This window comes from Polyodon spathula, chromosome 5 (genome assembly GCF_017654505.1).
Source record: "Polyodon spathula isolate WHYD16114869_AA chromosome 5, ASM1765450v1, whole genome shotgun sequence".
NCBI classification, from domain to species: domain Eukaryota; kingdom Metazoa; phylum Chordata; class Actinopteri; order Acipenseriformes; family Polyodontidae; genus Polyodon; species Polyodon spathula.
Window position 1 is genome coordinate 74,890,618 of NC_054538.1, and position 21,631 is coordinate 74,912,248.

Here is a 21,631-nt window from a genome sequence, read left to right on the forward strand (position 1 = left end):
TCTGTTGGGTATTTAACAGATGGGATTTAACACACCTGTTCTTCTTGAATAGATGTCTGTGGGATATTTAACATCCACAGTGTAGTCAGGACCTTGATTGAAAGTCTCAACCAAGGGACGGCACCTACAGGTGGTATGGTTGCAGGATTGCACTTTTCTTATGGTGGAATACCACACACCAACAACTTAATAGCTGACCTCTACTTCTTGCACAAGTCATTTCAAATGCTTCTAACTTTTCTGCTTTTGTGGCGTCCTGGAACAGCATTCCTTAACCCTCAAATCTGGAATGTCTCAGCCTGTAATTACATTTAATAAATTCCACAAGTTATGAAGTCAGTCGGCTTCAAAGGTATGAAGATCGGATATCAGGAGGATTAACTGCACCGATGCAAGAGAAAAAAAATCTTAATGCTATTCATGTCTACATTTAAACGGAATGCTGTCAAAAAAAAGAATCTCTCACTGTGCTGCTTCCCAGATACCCCCCACACCTCCTCCCCTACCACTTCATATTTTCCAGTCAGTTAGGGATAAATAACCACTGAGAGACTGGTTTGGACAGCAAGATTACATGTGTGTATATCATTAAAACGTAATGCTGTATAGGGATTAAATATAGGCATGTTCAAAATAGCAGTGAATTTAAAAACTATTTAATTAAATATGCAGGTATTATCCACTAGGTGGATTTATTAACTTTTTAGATTAATAATAATCAAAAAAGAACAAAAAAACAACAATATATGTCATGCTATTAAAACGTATTCATGGTAATTATTTATTGGCTAGAATTGGTGGAATACTGAAGACCAGGTTTTTTTTTTCACATCTGAAGCAGCTTTCTTTCTTTATGAAACATAATTCCAATTTGCTTTGGGAAAGGCATTCTGCGGTTATTCACATGGAACACAGCATTAACACAAGAAGAAGTTGAACAGCTTAAATTACTCAACACTGCTGTGAGAACTGGTACAGTTTTAACATGCTAATTACTCTAAGGGATTTCTTTTGTTTGTTTTTTTAGTTTCACCTTTGAGAAGCTGGCTTTTTGAGCAAACACACACACACACACACACACACACATATATATATATAATATATATATATATATAATATATAATATATATAATATATATATCTATATATATATACACTGTGACACTGAAACATGCATGTTTAAATTGGTTGACATATCTCATCTAAACTTGTTACAGCAATATTTCGGGCTAAAAATCATACTAAAGTGTTTATTTTAAAAACAAGCAAAAAGCTAACCTAAAAAAAATGAAATGCACAGATTCATATTTATTTGTTCAGCAGAGTCATGCCATCATTTTATAATTCAGCACTAAATACATGGAGAATTCTTATGCCAGCCCAGTTATCACCTTTTTGTCTCATTGTGTCATAGCCTTGGATTTTCAGACTCTATTAAAAATAAACTCCCTTGTAAATAACTTACTTTCAAATAAAATGCCTTAATGAAAACTCTAATAGTTCAACAAAGGCAATTATCATGGCTAGTGGACTGGTTTGGTATGGAATAATCCCAAAAAGGTTTGTCATCTTGACAACATAACTTTAATTTCTATTATATGGTTATAAAGGCATCGAACACAGCTCAGGTTTGTATTATTTTGTGTCATATTTTTTTCTTTCAAACTTCAGAATCCTGTTCTCTCACTGTAAAAAACAAACTACACTGCACTGTTTTATGCCAATCAATATTGCTTACAAAATTTGTAGCAGTTCTTTGCGTTGCACTTGAACAAGCCGCAGATCTGTGCACAGTCCAGCCAATTAACCCTTTAATATCCAGTGAGCCAATTAAAGCTTTGTAAACCGACTGGAAACAAAGACGCCTACACTCACTACATGGCTTTTGACTGCTGATATATAATCTGCATGTATTATAACTAATGTAGTGTCTTGACGTGACATGGTAATTGCTGACTGAAATGTATCATCAGCAGAATATATATATAAGAGTAACATACTCGGCAAAGTGGAAGGGGCACTCACCAACCCGCCTGGCCAGCATGGTGAGTTATGGCCCCCCCCCCCATAATGAAAGCACAGACAAAAACATGGCCTTAATTCTTCAGAGGCTGAATTGCCGATGACCAAGGCAGCGGCTGGTTAGGAATGAAGGCAGAGGGTGCTAAGAATCACAGTGTTATGATTTTAGGCTGCCACAGAACACTGACCCTGGCCACATACAACTGCAGATCTCTTTCAGGTGAAGCAAAACTTCAAAGGTTGAAAGAAGAACTTTGAAGAATCAAGTGGACTAATCGTAGGACTAAGCGAAGTATGGTGAAAAGACAAAGGACTACTAGAACTCAAGAGAGGACATCTTTTCTACCCAGTAACTACAGATGGACGAACGGGAGGCGTTGGATTCATTGTTCACAAGAGAATCTAGAATAACATAGTAGATATTGACAGCATGTCAGAGAGGTCTGTAAGACTGACAGTAAAAGTTTCAAGGGAGTATGAACTTTAGGTCATCCAAGTATATGCACCAACCACAAGCTATTCAGATGAAGAAGTAAGAAGATTTTTTGAAGTAGTACAAGAACTACATAAAAATGGGAAGAGCCACTATAAGTTCATCATCGGTAACTTCAACGCCAAAATAGGAGCCCAGCAAGTGGACGAGAATTCGGTCTGCAAATTTCGCGTGTCCACAGGAGCGAGAGGGGCAACAGATTAGTCAGATTTGCAGAGAACAAGAACTTATTCATCAAGAACACCTTCTTCTAGGACATGGACAACAGAGTGAAGAATGGAATTGACTACATACTCACCAACAAGAAACACACCGTACAAGATGTCTCAGTACTAAACAATTTTAACAGAGGAAGTGACCACAGACTTGTAAGATACAAAATACACCTAAATACAGCACTGGACAGAGCGAAACTTGTGATGATGAAATCCAACAGAATCAATGTAGATATTCTCCAGAAGCAAAGCCTGGTGAACAAAATCTATGAGGAAGCGATGAAAGAAATTCTAGAAACAGAAAAAAACATTACTGGAACACAGAGTACAAAATGTGACCAGAAGATCACGCAAGAGACAAAAGACCTCATGAAGAAAAGAAGGAAAAGAAAGCAAAATAAAGACTAATCGTCGGGGGGGAAAAAACAAACTTTAGCAATCAAACAAGAGGACGGGACTGTCATCAACAGCCACAAACTGATTTTGAAGAAAGTCAAAGACTTTTACAGAAAATAATATCATGATGACAAGAGCAACGAATCAGACGACAAAGACGAGACAGAAAAAATGCAATCCGAGGAAGAAGTTCCAGACTTTCTACAGCAAGAAGTGAAACATCCTATCAATCATATGAAGACAGGAAAGGCACCTGGAGAAGATGGCATAACGATCGACATTGTGAAAGAAGGTGGTGAAGAAATTACAAGAATAATGTTGTATATTTTTACAGATTGTATTAAGCAAAATAAAGTGCCAAATGACTGGAACAATGCATCGGTTAAACTTTTACATAAGAAAGGAGATATAAAGAAGAACTACAGTCCTATTAGCTTACTTCCTATAATCTACAACATTTTTACTAAGATACTCACCAACAGACTTCAAGATAAATTTGACAGCACAAATGAGTAAGCAGGATTCAGAAGTTGATTTAGCACAATGGATCATCTTCAAGTTATACGGCAAGTGATTCAAACCAGCAACACGTACCTACTACAACTTTGCTTGGGATACATCAATTATGAAAAAGCCTTTGACCCTGTTTACACAATATCTGTATTAAGCTCTCTGAAAAACAAGGAATTGAGAAAACATACAGAGACTTGATCAGCACCATATATAACAGCGACAAAATCAAGACTGAAAAATGAGTTTGTCAAGGAGATGAAACTTCCCCAAAGATCTTCACAATCACCCTAGAAGACATTTTCAAAACACCGGATTGGGAAATTAAGGGGCTGAAAATCAATGGAGCCTACCGGAATCACCTACAATTTGCTGACAACATCATAATATTTACAATGTGCCCAGAAGAATTACAAACAAGAATACAACAACTACATGACGCCAGCATCAAAGCGGGATTGAAAATGAACTTGAAGAAGACTCAAGTCATGTTCAATAAATATACCACTCCACAGGCAATTGAAGTCAATAGGATCAAGCTTGAAGAAGTCAATAACTACGTATACTTAGGACAGTTAGTTTCAGCAATGGAGAATCACATGTGCCAAATCAATAGAGGAGCAAAAATGGGCTGGAGTGACTTTGGATGATTAAGTATGATTCTGAAAGGGAAACGACCCTTATGCCTCAAGAAAAGAAAATGAACCAATAGTTCAGCACATAACAAGGAATAAACAAACCATGGATGATCAAAAGTTTGTGGTTTAAAAAAAAAAGAAAATTAGATAACGTACAATATAGAAGAATAAATGAAAACAAATGGATAAATAGACTACATACCATGAAGCCTGAAGGTTTAAATAGAAAAGAACAGTGGATCATTACATCATTAGTTACATAATAAATGACATCACAAAGACATTAGATTTAAAGAGAAATAAATGTGTGGTTACCATGGCATCAAAAGCCTATAAATACATCCAATGTTTGTTTTCAAACACACTTTGCCTTGAGTAAAAAGACCAAGATTCAGTGCACAGAAGGAAAGATAACAGCTGTCCAGATAAGTCCAGAACTGGTCTTTTGCTGAGCACTAACTAACTTGCAAGTTATTGTGAAGATGTTAACATAGAAAGTGTTGCTCACCCTATTTGACCAGTACCTACATCTCTATTTCATGAGGATGGAACTGTGAGAAAATCTAATAAAGCTGAACTTGGACATAAGCTGGAGGAAGAAGCAATAAAAGTAACCAGCATGCCTGAATACAACAAAGACACCACACTATATATCAGAGATGCCATGGCTGTTATTCAAACAATTCAAAGAGATAAGCACAAAAGGTGAGCTAGAAGAGAACACCAGATACTGATGTTTTAGTTCTGGCAATTCATTACTTTCCCCAGATGGAACATATTAAATTCTGGATTGAAGTAGGAGTACAACAGACCTGTGTCGTTTTATTCCAGTTCATGAAATATGTCGACTGTTGTCTGTAGTATTTTGTAATACACATCCTGCTGTTCATGCCCTCACTGGATGTGACCCAACATTTTCATTTTTTGGAAAAGGAAGAAAAAAAAAGTTTTTAAAAATAATTCAAGAAAAAGGCCCAGACAAAGATCTTGTATCGCTCGGGGGAAATTATGAGGAAGAAATTATCTATTCAGCTCGCAAGCTGATAGCTATAATGTATGAACCTAAGGACAAGAAAAACAAAAAAAATGACAATTTGAATACACTGCGAGTTAAACTGTCAACAAAAAAGAACACTGGCCTAGCAAAGTGGGTGGAGAATAAAAGACCCTGGTATGGTGCCAGTGTTTTTTGTAGGCCCAACAGCTTATGAACTTTTACAGGATCTTGTATGCTCCTGCAGTACCACAGTCTCTGCTGTTCTTTAACAAGATGTACGTGTTGCCAGGAAAATCTGCAATGTATTGACATTTACCCATGCCAGGAAGAGGAGGGATGCTGTAATCCCATAGCAGTTCATCAACTTGATGAAGAAACTGATGAAAACTAACATTAACATTATAATTTGGCTGACTGAGTATGTCAATTTAAAGCGTTTAAATAAATAAATAAATATCCAATACGCTATTTGTTTCAGACTAAAATACATGGTGATAATGACATCCATCTTACAATTTTGGAAATGGCCTTGGACATATCACACATGTGATAAAGTTCTCAGCAGTTACAAATGTCTACAATTCTGCATTGCATGATCTTCTGTGTGTGTATATATATATATATATATATATATATATATATATATATATATATATATATATATAGATATATATATGTGTGTGTGTGTGTGTGTGTGTGTATATATATAATTGTATAATGTATATGTTTGTAAATGTATAATTGAAATATGTGCATTACCTTTTCAATATCTGAATTAACTACATAATTACAGATTTAAGATAGACAGATAGAGACTGACATATTAACGAAGGTATTGACTGATTTAATATTTTTTATTCTGAACTCAGTTGCCTTTTAAGGTTATTTAGAGCAATATTAGCACTCCTTTGGGTTAACTCCTGGATTGTATGGCCCCTACTGATTTAGACATTCAAATTCCCTTTGTTGTCTGTATGAATTCTACACTTTTGACCCTACATGCATTCCTCAAAACTCTTCAAAACAAGAAAGATAGTTATGAGAACTGAGGAATTTACATCCGAGTGCTTCAGCTGGTCTGCCCTTACACCCTGAAATTGCATCTACTTCAAATATGTGTCCTTTCTGTCATTCTATGCCTCCATTGTAAATCTTGATCTTCTGCAGAACCATGCTGTGGAAACACCTATCTTGATACTAATCCTTGGCCACTCTTTCAACAGCAGTGAAGCAAACCTTGCAGTGCCTGATAGTTCTACAGTAGTAAATAACTTGAATTTGCTGCAGTAACTGCTGCTTGATGCTGCACTGTTTTGGTAAGAGAAGCATGCAGCAAAAAAGATTACACCATTTTATTATTGCCTGGAAACACTGTAAGACTTTGTAACAGGGAGAGATCTGTGCTGACTCTGCTGGCGTGTTCACGGGCTGCAGGAAGAGGGCGGCAGTCGCCCAACAGCCGCCTGTGAGTCATGGCAATGACACGGGGAGGTGGGAAAGGGTGTGTGTGGACTTTCCCCCTCTCTGAATGGCTGGGAGGCGGGTCTTGGGTGATTGATGGCCCTATAAAATAACGCTCTGTTGTTTCCTCAGGTCTGCCCACTTAGACGCACCAAGAGTGCGGAAGCTTTGATTCAGGACCGGGAATCAGCCGGGAGAAAAGAAATTCACAGCGAGAAAGAGAGAGAGCGGGGAACCCTTGGGCAGACCCCGGCGTATTGTAAAAGAGCAGACTAGATAGCCGACAGAGTAGGACGGTGATCCGGGTCGTGCGGGTAGCGGCGACCGGGATAACGCTGCCGAGTGCAGCACCTTTTATTTGTAGTTTTATTACTATTTTATTTTCCCTTGTTCTTTTCGTCTTCTGTTTTCATTATTATTTCTTTGACCACCTGCGAGTGCCCTTCCTGTTCACGTACCAGCTGTGGTATTTCCGTGGTGCTGTCTATCATCGTTGATAGGCAGCCCACGGTCAACAGTGCCCTCTGCCAGAAAAAGTAAGAACTGTCTAAAAATAAAACTGGGCACCTGTGTGGTGTTTCCAAATACACCTGTCTGTCTCCTGGTCAGTGAATTACCCACACCCCTTCCACAGACTTGTTTATAGTTTTATAACACTTCCTCCGGGGTGAATCCCTTTGTGTATTCCTTCCTCTATGCATGTACAGTAATTGTAAAAGCATGCAGCAGCAGCATAACCTAAAGCATCATTAACCTTGTTGTCTCTAGAAATACTAATCTGATATTGGATATGAGGACCTGCAGTTCATGGCGAAATCCTGACATTAAGTATTGAGAAGAAAGGCCTTCAGCTTTTTTACATGTTTTTCTGTTAAAAAGATGGACAACTTATTTCAAGTATTTTGTCTAAGTCTGGCCTTGAAAAGCAGTTGAGAGTTCAGTGGCTGGCCCTGAGCTACCTTGACCCAGTTAGATCAGCATTTTGACTGTCTGGCTTGGACCTCGGTAAGGGCTTTGAGTTCTTTACGACTCCTCGATTTGGCTTTGAGTGTCTATTAGTTTTGAGCCAAACAAGCTGTTCTCTTTCAAACTGCAAATCCCCCGAATTTGTTGAGGCACCTGTACTCATGGATGCCTGTTTAAATCACCCACAGTGAATGTAACTATGGATTGGACACCTGCCTACACTCTGAAACAATTTCGAATTATAGCCTGGATAAAGCAAGGTCTAATTATATCTCTAAAAGAGTAAGAGTGGCATCACACCAGATGTCAATGACTGCCTAAGCACACTTGTGAGTTCCTCATTTGTGCCCCCATATTGCTTGCATGCACCCCCATTATGAATCAATATAACCAGGAAGAAACCTGGATACATCTGTGCTGTGCATCATTATTCAGAATGAAAGATTTTCTTAAAGCATAATATCCAATGGTATTATCCACATTAATCACAAATCCACACACATTGTTTTTACTTATTGTTAAAAACAAGATATTGTACAGATTCAAAAAGCACAGCCATATACACTAATTTAATGACATGGACATCAACCTATGGTCTTCTTAGTACATTTGAAATACACCACAAAATATACCGGTGGATGAAAGCTGATAAAGCTGAGTTCAAGAGAAACTTTTGAACAATTTTGAATAATTAACCCCCAAAAAAGGGTGTTTAAATTATTTAAGAATAATTTACATTAACTCTGTGCCTTTCCCCCCAGGCAGTTTGTCTAGTGATACAGCAACTCTTATACATAAATACTTAAAGTCCCCAAGAGATTTTCTTAGTAAAATAACTGTATATTTAATAACTAAATAAACAAGTGCTCTCAACCGGGGAACATAGGGCAGCTCTGATGAGGTGAATGATGGGTCCTGTAAATGACACTGAAACCTACTTCAGCTTCAGAAAAATAAACAGCATGTTGTGGAGGGAACTTTGAAATCTCTGGATGTTGGGCGTGGAGAAGTCTGGAGCTAACAGGAATGTTTATTTAACTTAAGGTCTCCTAGGTATTAATTACCATGAAATTAGATCTATTTCCTCACCTGCTGACAACAATGCACAGCGAAGTGTTTGAGATGACAATCAAAATTAGGATGCCCAGGCTCTACAGATTGTGAAACAGACCATTGAAGGAATCATTACAGATTTACATCATACTCACTTAACACAAGTTTGAAAGTACACTTCCACTAACCAACAGAACATCTTCAGACAGTAATTAATTTACCAGATACAATGCACGAGAATAGTGAGCCTCTAGACTATGGGCCTCATTTACGAAAGGGCACTAAATTTGGAGTTTACTGCCCCATTTACTAACAGATAACGCATTAATTTACATGCACAGTATTTGGCTAATTTGCATACCATACTGTGCACGATGCATGTATTGTGAGCATTAATTTAATGTGCACAATAATGTCAGAGACTTACCCATGACCACCGTTATATCAAAAGCCCCAGCAGTCCTAGCTCTTTTGGTCAGTAGCTTATTGTGAAGTTGGAGGTGGACTACATTGACAAAAAATTAGCGATCAACAGACACAGCACTCAGCAGGGGAGAGGCAGAGGCAACGTAAAGTGAAACTGCACTGCTTACCTTTTAATTTGTATTCCTTGTCTGACTTAAAACAAAACCAAAAAAGGCCCTTTTCCTTTCTCCTTTAATGCATATACAGTAAAAGTAATACTGTGCAATGGTGTATCTTTCTTTTTGTTCTGTTTACTCAAGAAATATTGACTGATGAGTTGTAGCCTCAATTTTCTTGCTTGTTGGCAGTGCCACCCGAAAGAGCAAACCTGTCCTCTGTGTGGGAAATGTAATATAATTCCGTCTGAGCTTTAGCAGGGCTTTTTGTGTAAATTGCAGTTTATTAAATAGGTTGCAGTTAAAGCTGAATGACATAGTTTCAAATAAACAGTTACTACTCTAAAGCATGGGAGTAAAACATACGGACCGCAGAGCAATATCTGGCAGCCGTCCATTAGTTTATAAAATTGCATTGATGTACGAACAACCTGCTTCTTTAATATAACCCAGGTATTCAACATGTGCAGTCTGCATTGTATGAATGACATTTCCATTAAGCCAATCACAGCTCACAGAGGTAGTAAAAGAACAAATCAAACAGCACACAAGATCCATTTGCTCAAGCCCACATAATTTTGATTAGGATAGCGAAGCGAAGGGTGTTTAAACTATTTATTTTACTTTGTGTAAAATTTATAATCAGTGGCGAAAAAGTAATTGGAGATGTCACGGGAGTGAAAAGGAACACAGAAGATTCCAAAATCGTTAGCCAGATGATTATTTTAAAAAGGTATATTTCAAAAGTGGTAATTATTTTCATATCTTGTCGGTATCTTTTTTTTTTTTTAGTACTGTTAAAAAACGTTACATTTTGGAATATAAGTTAAAATAAGTTAAATATTGAGATTTGGCATTATATTTTTTTTTTTTTTTTTTTTTTTTTTTTTTCTGTTTGAGATTTCCATTGAAAGTAACATACTCTTCTATTTCCTCCCTTGTATTCAATTTGTGAAATTCAGTTTTTTGTCAGTGTTCTAGGAAAGCTGCTTCTAGTTAATGTATTTTGCGTAAAGTAGCATATTATATTTGAGTATACTGGCCTACATACAATTTATATGGACATTTTCACATATATATATATATATATATATATATATATATATATATATATATATATATATATATATATATATATATTAAAATTTTTTTTTTTTACGGTGCGGCCCACCAAGTAAACAATCTTAACTTAAATGGCCCTTACTGCCAGATTTCTCCATTCAAACAAATTTTCATAATCAAGTAATTCAGAAAGATGTATTTATTTCGCTTTAGTGAATCAATGAATCATACTAACAAATCTGTTGAACTGACTCACTAAACTGAATAAAATAAACAAATCAAGTCAGTAAAAAGAATCAAAAACTGCACATTGCTAGTTTTCAGACGAGAAAAAATTGGTTTAAATAGCACACCTATCAGTGGTTCAAGCCTGCTGTCTAAACAAACTAATTATCGCTCATTTTAATATGCACAATACAATTATTGCTCTTTAGTAAATACGGTCTGAATAAAGCTCATTATTATTCAGATAAGATTCTGGATGGGGATCTCAAGCACAATAGAAAGAAAGCAAAGCTGATGTACAGGTATGTAAGCTGGGCTGAGCTGAGTGGGGGATGGAGGGGGGTGATGCTGGGACACCAAGGATGGAAGGTGCCCACTTGAAGACCCCAGAGATGTACCCTACTTAGCTCAACCCAGACGGTTGTCATGCTGATGCGCTGGGGAGACCGCACTGGGTTGATCCCCGGAGACAGCATCGCAGCCGTTGTGTGTGCTGATACGCTGGGGAGGCAAAATGAGCTGATCCCTGGAGCCAGCATTACACTTCAGCAATCAACACCAGACAGAAGGATATCTACATCATCAGATGGAAAACAACGCAAATGGATGGAAATGCAGATGGATCACACTAGTTTACTGCAAAGCTACGTCTTAGTTGGTGCTTATCTTGGCGAGAGCCGAGTTCAAATCAGCATGAAGTTCAACATCTACTCTCATGTAATGGAAATCAGAGCGGGATGCCTCAATTAAATACATTATCATGCATTACCATACAAATCACATATTTATTTGGATTACCACAGTATGACACAATAAAATTAGCATGCACCATAATATGCCCACTATTTCGCGTGATAATTAATAAAATTGCAATAGTAAATATGGAAATCATTAACGTGCTCAGTAATTTCAATTATCGTGCACCATAAAGTTTAGCACCCTTTCGCAAATGAGGCCCTATATGTGACCAAAACCATGTTTACCCAAAATGTGTACATACAGTATATTCACCAAGCATAATGAGATTTTATAAATGTGTCAATATATACAGTATATTCACCAAGCATAATGAGATTTTATAAATGTGTCAATACATACAGTATATTCACCACACATAATGAGATTTTATAATAGACTGAACATCAGTTTACCGGATCCACTTAAATCATCATTTTTTATCCAAAGTCATTTTTGTTGAATTTCTAACATTAGTAGATTTGAGAATTACATCTGATCCGAATGAACTGCACGCAAATGAGCACTTACCTTCGGTGAAAGCGGATTAAATGCCACATTGATCACAGTATCTGTATGTCTGGAGAGCTTGTGGATAAAGCTGCTGCTACGGATATACGATAGCCAAATACGTAAGCCTATAAAAAAAAAAAAAAAAAAAAATATATATATATATATTAGCTCAAAGAGCCAGCTGCCCTTAAATTACCCCCTAGACAGTTTTTACTGTACTTCAGTTGCCTCATTTTGGGAATACAATAAAATATCTGTAACACAATACATGACAGAACAAACAAAAAGTTAATTTCAAGTTCACCTGCCCACGGGTGGGGGGGAGGGGGAGGTCTAAGGGTGTTACAGATAACCATTTATGTTATGATGTTACAGCAAAAATAATCTTTTCATAAAATTCTTTCATAAATGGAACCTTTTTAGATTCCACACCTGGTAATCCACACAGCAGGCAGGCTCTCCCAGGAGCATCAAGTACTTCATTAATTAATTACAATGAATACACACTATTTACAATATACAGTGACTGGCTCATGCCCTGCGACAGTGCTGTATACACTAACATTACACAGTAGGTTCTCGAAAAAACTGTCAGCACAACTTGCTTTCACTTTCCTGTGGCCATGTTGCATTAGAGTTGTACAGGTGTGTGACTTTGCTGAAGAGCTTGATCATGATGGATAAACGGTTAGGGCAGATATGTGACAGGCGGATACACAATAGATTACTGTACCAAACTTTTGCTCAGCCATAGCTCTAATTTAACTGCCCTAATATTACATTGATTACGTTCCTGTTTATGCCTCAACTATACACTTTTAGAAAAAGGCATTAGAACTTAATGCGCGGTTACTGTATTTAGTCTTACGTGGTAGTTTTTGAAAGTATGGCTTCTGAGGCTTTCTTCGTCTGTCTGTCTGCTATGTAGCTCTGAGTTGTTTCCTCCATGCTCCTGTCTATCATGCTACTAAAACTCAACTGATGGGAGTAGCAATGCTCGATTTAAAATGAGGCCAAAACATGTAGACTAAACAGTGAAGTCACACTTGGGCATGAGACTCCCCAGATGCCTACTGTTCATCAGATGTCTACTGTTACTCTTTCTTCCTGTCAAGCGGAGTCAAAAAACTACTCAGAATTTGCAAGATTGTCATAATTAGTCTGAGGCCTAAGGACTCATAATTGGTCTGAGGCCACCCTCCTGCTAGGGCACTTTTAAGTAGCTGGAGTAGAACCTTTCCTCCAACTGGAGGGGGTTGATCATGCGAATAGCCAGTTTTTTGCAGCAGAGCTGCTACCTTCTGAGACACCACAATGGCGTCCTGTGGGTCCGTGACTTATGTTACAGGCACACCCCGAAAGGGAGAGGGACCGTGTCCATGGTGCACTAATGCCAATACTCCAGATGGCTCCCTGGGCCTGTGGCAAATAGGACTGGTAGGCTACCAGAATACTATTAAAGTTGCCCGGCCGTGAAGCAAACGCACTGGCAGAATAGGCACACTTGACGATCATGTTTGTTAGGGCAGATACAGTCCTTGGACAGGTGCACTAAATTAGGCTCCTGTACCAATTGCTTGTGGCAACTGAAGCCTCCTCTGGTGGAAATTGGGCAAGGCCCAGCTTCTCAGCATCGTGCACGCTATTTATGGTGTCCATGGACCAGGAAACAGCAGGAGCTATAGCCAGAACGACTGGATCTCAAAAAGAAAGACTGGGTTTTCTGTATTTTTTACAGAAAAATACAAAGAGAAAAGAAAATATTTCTCTCATACAAAATACAGTAATAACAATTCAATTATACAAACCGTCTCATAATTTTGGCCGAAGTCAAAACGAGAATAAAATAACTCCAGCTGGAGCTATTGCAGCCTGGGGAGAGAGCACAAAGTCAGCCAACTTCCGTTTCTTAATCTTAGGGAAGGGGAGACTTAAGCCACGGCTTCACGTGGGGCACAAGGCCACAGTGGGACGTAACAAACAGGCTGTAGTGCACAATATACGCATAATTAATACAATTAAATTAAAAGAAAAGTGTAAATAAATTATCGCATAAATTATGTAAAACACAATAATTACAGACAATTATACAGTCATAAGCAACAAGTACTTATCTGATAGGCCCCTCCTGTCAGGTCAGTTCTTGAAAGGAAACATGGCACGGAGGTCTGTACGCCCTCGGGGCGGGCCATGACTGCGTAACAGGCTCTATGAGCAGCTTTGATATATTTTATTCAGGTTTTGGTTCTTTAGGAGGTAAATACCCATTCAGTAATGGTAACAATTCACACTTGAAAGGGAACTACACAATAACTATGCAAAATTCATGAATTAGCATCATGGTGCTTCATTAAAAAAGTTACTGTCGAAATCTCACACATCATACCTTTAAACATTCTCTGCTCACTGCAATCACCACCACAACCTGTGATTGATAGTAAAATCTTGGTTTCCCTTTAACAGTTACAACAGTCACATTATAACATGGCCCTGTTTGGAGATGGCACAAAACACAGAAGCTTATCCAGTAATAAAATAGGACCCCCAATGGGAAGTTACTTAAGTCAAAGTATTGTGTCTGAATAGATTACAAGGTAGTCATGATAACTGGAGTATGATTTTTATCATATATTCTTTTTAAATTCAGGTTGCCAATACAAGAAAAATGCTTGGCATACTGAAACAGGTGGGGTTGTTACATGTGTGGGTCGTCACTGAACAATACTGAAGCAGACACAGAGCACAAGGTGTTGACACGCGGCACAGGAGTGCAGATTTAATTAACACAAGTGCTAACACTAGGGTAACAGCAATGGTAGCCCTAGTGTCAGATTTAATAAAGAAAAGAAAACAAAGTTAAAAATTACAGCAACTCCTGCCTCTTCAAACGGCCTTTTCAAATGCCTTCACAAGTACTGTCATGGGGTGGAAGGGTTTTGTGTAGTTAATCCTGCGGAGCAGATGCTCTCCTCCCTGATGCCAACAAAGCGCCCCTCTGTGTAGCACGGCAGTGCAGTTGCCTCGAGCTGTGGTGCAGCCTCCCTGGGCACATCCCCCAGCCAATCCGGACCTCCCAGTCAGCTCAGCGCCGGGTGAGCCTACCTGCTCAATTACTTCCTTAGCAACGTGTCTCCTGTTGCACGTCCAAGCTGCTTCCATAAAGGCATACAAGCACCCAAGAACCAGCAACAGGGTCACAAAACAACTGAATATGGCTAATGGAAATTTATACATCAAACAGACGGGGCTTTTTTTATTTACCTTGCCATGAAAAACACACGAATACTAACTTTGTTTTATTAAGCTCATAAATTATCAGTGACTTAAAATGATCCATTTCATCACTCCTTCTGCCAACCTTCTGTTAAAACATTCATACATGGATCTTATTCAAATAAATTCAGTTAACAAGTAACTAATCTAAGTGACAGTTAAGGGCTAAATCACACTACAGTGTTTATTCGCTGTGTTTTGTACAGGCAACGTTTTGCTGCGATTTTTGTAGTTAAATGTCAAACGCAGTTTTTCACAACCCTATTCTTCATTACCCAATACCACAGACAAGATGGGGAAACATCTGATTATAGTGATTGTGAAGAAGTCGTCCATCAAAATGATTGTGTTTGGTAGTCATTTTTTGTACTTCTAATTTAGTTTAAGCAAGGTTTTTGTTGCCAGTCACATTGTCTGATATTATGTGTTACTAATACAGCAGCTGAACTGACATTCACAGTCTCCCAGTCGCTCTCTCATGCTTCCTTTTTATTGACACCCCGGGCTCAGGGTGCCAATTCGCACCACACACATATAATATATTTATGATATGATATCCTCTTGAGTTTCATACCTACGCAAATAAATATAACAGAATTTGTGGGTTATGCTATACAGGATAGCAATAACCATACATCAGTTTGCAACTGATCCATATTGCCTTCAGATTTCATTACAATACATTCTTCTTATGCACTACCTGTGTGCAATTTGGTCGCCCAACCCAAAAATAAGAAATGTAGGGATTTTACTTATTACCACTGTTATTAATGCATTGCATGAACACAAATATATTGCATGTCCAAATCTGCAGCATTAATCTAGCTGTAACAGAAGGAAATTTAAAAAGTTAGCCAGTTGTGAGCAAACACATAGATGGTATACAGAGAGACTGCTATTGCGTGTACTATAGGTTTCATGCAAATAACAGAGCATTTTTGCCACAAAGGAATGAAGCAAAGCTTAACATCTGTCACGTGATGCTTAAGATAAAACAGATGACTTATAGCTTGGCACAGGAAAAGCACTACATTTACTGAAAGGACTACATTCCTTTCAGTACCACACTTTACTGTCTGAGTGGTTAAGCAAATTACATTTCCAGATATTTTGTGGCTTCCGCATAATGGTTGCAAAATATTTAGAAAATGTTAAAGTATACCAACTGGTTGTTTCATACATTGTCCTGCTGCATCTAAAAGCAGGATGTCTGAAGCATAAACCATGTTTTACATCTGAAGTTTGAATTATCAGGAGCTTATTTATTACCTTAAAACACTAAAAGATTAAACAAATGAACAAGTTATCCGTCTCACTTGAGTTTCCATAAAACAAGTTCACAGCATGGTTTTCTTCAGTAAGATATTAATGATCCATAACTACAAAACAATCAATAGTGGTACATGTAGTAATACTAAAATAATAATAATAAAAAAAAATCCTGTATTATTAAAACATTTTGCAAAATGATCCTGTCTTCTACAATGAATGTATGCAACACATTATCTATTGTCTGTATTACAGTAGTCTCCAGCAAAGAGAACACCCCTTGGGAAGCAAGCAAAGTGTTCTCTTAGCCGAAGTGTTCTCTAAGACGGAGTTGACCACCAGACACAATATGAATCAATAAATATGTATTACTTGTCATGACGCACATGCATCAACATATGAAATGAACTGAATAAAAGAAAAGCAATAGGCAAGTATATGTTAATAAACTATAATAATAATAATAATAATAATAATAATAATAATAATAACAACAACAACAATAATAATAACGATAACTTATAAAGACAATAATAATACAGATAACTAACGTTAATAAACTAACTGTCAAACTAAATTAACATAGCACTCCTACAAATGTAAAAAAAATGCAGCAGCAATACAAAAGACATGCAGATTATTTAACAAAATGGTGAAGCAACTCAACAGAACAGAAAACACCATTTTTTTCAAGAGCTCGAACAATTTCCGACTTTTTGTAGCAAGAGAAACATACGCGCATTTTGACGTTTGTTTACATGCCATTTTTTAGCGACGAGGTCAAGTCGAATACAAAACAATTCAATGAGGGCGGTTCTGGAAAGATATTAATAAATCAACGTTAGGCAAAGTGTTCTCTTATAAGGTGTTCCTATACACGGAGACAGCTGTATTATTTAATTAAAAAAAATAATAATAAAAAAAAAATGCTAACATGGTACAGAGCACGGCATTCCATCTGGCCACCTGCAGATTCTTATTTCAAACTGATGGACCCTACATCAAATTGGAGGGGTCCTTCAGACAGAAGAGATGTGAAAGTCTTGTCCTTCTGAAGCAAAATATGCGGAATGATAAACAATAAACTAATATCACTAAAGGAGCTGAGGGACATGCACAGTAGTTATACATTTCTTCTCATTTTTTCTCTTTAAAGTCTTAAAATTGCACACAGCAAGGATTCAACAGCAAGACTACTAGCTTCACTCTTAAGCTCCAGAGATCTGCAAAGGAAGGGACAAGTACTGAACTAGTTGTTTGGATCCCTGGGATCTTTGTAAGATTAAAGTGTGCCAGCTGAATGATAATTACCACCAAATCAAATAATTTTAAGGTTTGAAGCACAGCCTTACTGGCTAAGTCACAGTACATAATTTCTCCAATATGTGCTTTCTCCAAGACGTCTATTCTCAAAAGCAGACAAACACCTTCAGCATTTTTCAGGTGTCTTATAGCACTGGGGGAAAAACAAATGTATACAGGATATCAGAAAAAAGAAATACCACCTTGGCTTCTACTGAAAGAACTAAATCCCAATAAATAAACTCATACAGAATATCCTTTCAAATTTGAAAAAACAGTCTCATTATTTAGTGGCATGGCTTTATTTCAATTCATTCTGCAAAAGGCTGCAATAACTATCTTCATGTCATGGGAGAGACGTTCACATTTGCGATTTTGAACTTTAAGCAGGATTGTTAAATACAGTTGTACCCAGGCAGTGTGCCCTGTGTCCATTGGAACAACATGAAAAAAACAGCCAAGTCAGAATAAAGGGACAACTATATATACTGTAGGTTATAAAAAGGTCAACACGTGTTTAAAACCTAGTTAAGTTCCAAAAAAAGATGCCTGGTATACAAAGACACGTTAATCTATAATTGTACTTAGTGTAGATATCACAAAAATATTACTATAAAATAAAGCACTGCAGATTTTTTCAAGCATGTTAAATAATATGTAGGCCACCTTTCCTATGGCCATTTCATCTTTTTTCAACAACACCAGCTGCACCAGATTTTATATCCACTATCAGCAAATTGGGTGTTTAAAGTACTACTGATATTTTGACAAGCAAACAGAAGTAATAATTGTTACATATGTGCAGGTCCAATTTAATAAATAACATGGGATCAACACCCCTAGGCATGCAGATTTTGGACCATAATTGTACACCCTGAACTTACTAAAATGGCACACGCCACCTTACCCCTCCCAAAGTGAACTGGTTGTCAAGTGAATCAGGTAGAGTGGTCCTGAAAGTTCCAAGCCATGCTGGTATGGTGACATATATACACAACTTGGAACATTTGTTAGCCAATGAGAACGCTCACTCTATTCTTGCGATTATATACTGAATATGTATTTGTTCATTAAAATTGTTTTATCAAAAAAAAAAAATTAGTCAAATAAAAAATCATCAGGGCACATCAGGTGTTCAAGACTTTCATCAGAGGCATACAGTGTGACAAAAGGCAGCATTCAGGGTATAAACACAGACGCAACAACAATTAAATAATGAGTAATTAAAAACAGCTATTAAAATAAACAGATTTCACAGTAGTTGAAAACATTGGTCCACCTGGGGAACCAAATTAACCTGCAGGATTTTTGACTTTTAGTGAGGCATATGTACTTTAAAGCTTTATGCCATTCATCCCATGCTTAATGAAAGAGACACAACACTAGGGGCTGTATATATATATATATATATATATATATATATATATATATATATATATATATATATATATATATATATATATATATATATATATATATATATATCTCGCATTAGTCTGCCAGTAAATGAATTTCAGTCCTATGCATTTACATCCTTTAAGAATATGGTTCTAGATAACAAATAGATTAAAAAAGGCCATTAAAAGAGCAAGTATTCAATATGTTATAACTTATTTGTATAAAAACCTTGTCGGCTGTCATTGTCAAAAACAAAGCAGAGCCCAAGTCCAATCAAACAAAGATCCATGTCATTGGAAATAGAAATAATTAGAATTAGTTCTATTTTTGTTTTTCTTTTTGCAATTCAGTAGCAAGTGCTTTATAGACTTATGAAAATAAAGTTCATATTAACGTCAATTATTATTTTTTTACCGTGTATTTTCATTGCAGGTTTGTGGCATCAATCAGGTTACTTGCAAAATCAAATCCATCAGTTTATAATGTAGAAATTCTGAAGAACAGTATAATGCATTCCAAACACAAATCCTATCAAAACAATAAATGATGCTAGTAGCCAACTTAAGAAAACCTAATTCATGCTTTCAATCTTTAGCAATTTCTATTTCTGGAAAGAAGATATATCTGACTGAAATAAAAACAAAAAAACATATTTGTTTTCCTTACACATTTGTTTTCAGATCCAGTTGCTATAAATTGTCCACAGGGTGTAATTGCAATGCCACAAGGATGACAGCGATTGAGATGACCTTCATATCGGCGCACACACCTGCAAGAACAAGACAATAAGGACTTCAGTATTTTATGACGGAAACTATGTTAGTTTGCAAGTTGCAACAAATTATATTTATAGGACAACCACCACCACCACATGTAACTACTTTGTGTACTGTATCTATTTGATTAATGGGAGCACTGCAGCAAAGTACAATACGTTAAATGAGCTAATGCGCTGGCGATAATTCCCAAATAAGAAATAGTGCTGGTGGCTGCAGATAGAAGACATATGAATCCAAAGATATTTATGATTTTAATAACTGTTTATCAGCAGGTTATAATTCCTTCCAGTAAAGTTCACAGAAATATGAAAAAAAAAAAAAAAAAAAAAAAAAGCCGGTAATTATGTGATTTTAATGTTGTCAACCAGAGTTTTCAGAAAGTAAATTACCGGTCAAAAGTTTTAGAACACCCCCATTTTTCCAGTTTTTATTGAAATTTAAGCAGTTCAAGTCCAGTGAATAACCTGAAATGGTACAAAGGTAAGCGGTAAACTGCCAAAGACTTAAGGTTACCAAAGACTGAAAAATAATGTGCATTTCAGAGTTATACAAAAAAGCCTTTTTCAGGGAACGAGTAATGGGTTAACAACTTACAGTAGTATATTGCTATCATAATGGCAAGAAAAAGGCAATTAACAAAGGAAGACAGACAGACCATTATAACCCTTAAAAGTGTAGGTCTTTCCTTTAGAGAAATTGCAAAGAAAGCCAAGGTGTCAGTGAGTACAGTTTCCTACACCATCAAAAGGCACTTGGAAACTGGAGGAAACTCTGACAGGAAGAGGTCTGGCAGACCCAAAGCCACAACAGAATCAGAAGACAAGTTTCTGAGAGTCAACAGCTTGCGTGATAGGCGGCTCACAGGACAACAGCTTCAAGCACAGCTTAACACTGGTTGAAGTAAGCAAGTCTCAGTTTCAACTGTGAAGAGAAGAATTCGAGCTGCAGGTTTGACAGGTCGAGTGGCAGTAAGAAAGCCATTGCTAAGATGGCAAAATAAGAAAAAGAGGCTTGCCTGGGCCATGAAGCACCACCAGTGGTCTACTGAAGACTGGATGAAGGGCTTATGGAAAGATGAATCAAAATTTGAAATCTTCGGTTCATCACACAAGGTTTTTGTACGCCGTTGAGTAGGCGAAAGGATGGTTCCTTGGTGTGTGACACCAACTGTCAAACATGGAGGAAGAAGCGTGATGGTCTGGGGCTCTTTTGCTGGATCCGGAGTCGGCGACTTGCACAGAGCGAGTGGCACCCTGAGCCAAAACGTCTACCACAGCATTTTGCAGCGCCATGCAATACCTTCTGGTATACGCCTAGTTGGTCAGGGGTTCATCTTACAGCAAGATAATGACCCAAAACATACCTCCAGCCTATGTCAGAACTACCTTAGAAGAAAAGAACAAGACGGTAGGCTTCAAATCATGGAATGGCCAGCAGTCTCCAGACTTAAACCCCATCGAGCTGGTTTGGGATGAACTGAACAGAAGGGTGAAAGCAAAGCAACCTACAAGTGCAACACATTTGTGGGAACTTCTGCAACAGTGTTTGGAAGAACTTTCTGAACAGTATTTGATTTCAATTGTAGAAAGAATGCCACGAGTTCGGCTGTTAAAAGGTGGCTACTTTGTTGAGTCAAAAATTTAGATAAAATTTTGTTAAACAAAACGATTCCACAATTTCTTCTCCTATTACATAAGCTAATGACTTTGAAAAGCTGTTCATAAAGGGGTTTCCTACTCTTTG

The 21,631-nt window shown here is 37.3% G+C and overlaps 1 protein-coding gene across 1 annotated transcript in view; it reads right to left on the reverse strand.

Annotated features, from left to right (window-relative positions):
* The window catches only part of wdr27 (WD repeat domain 27), a 114,774-nt gene that overhangs the window by 40,914 nt on the left and 52,229 nt on the right, over positions 1 to 21,631 (reverse strand). The window contains exons 22-23 of the mRNA XM_041251330.1: positions 19,778 to 19,878; positions 11,886 to 11,992 (exon numbers count right to left, since the gene is read on the reverse strand). Coding sequence (XP_041107264.1) covers positions 11,886 to 11,992; positions 19,778 to 19,878 — 208 coding nt within the window. The remainder of the gene's footprint in view (positions 1 to 11,885; positions 11,993 to 19,777; positions 19,879 to 21,631) is intronic.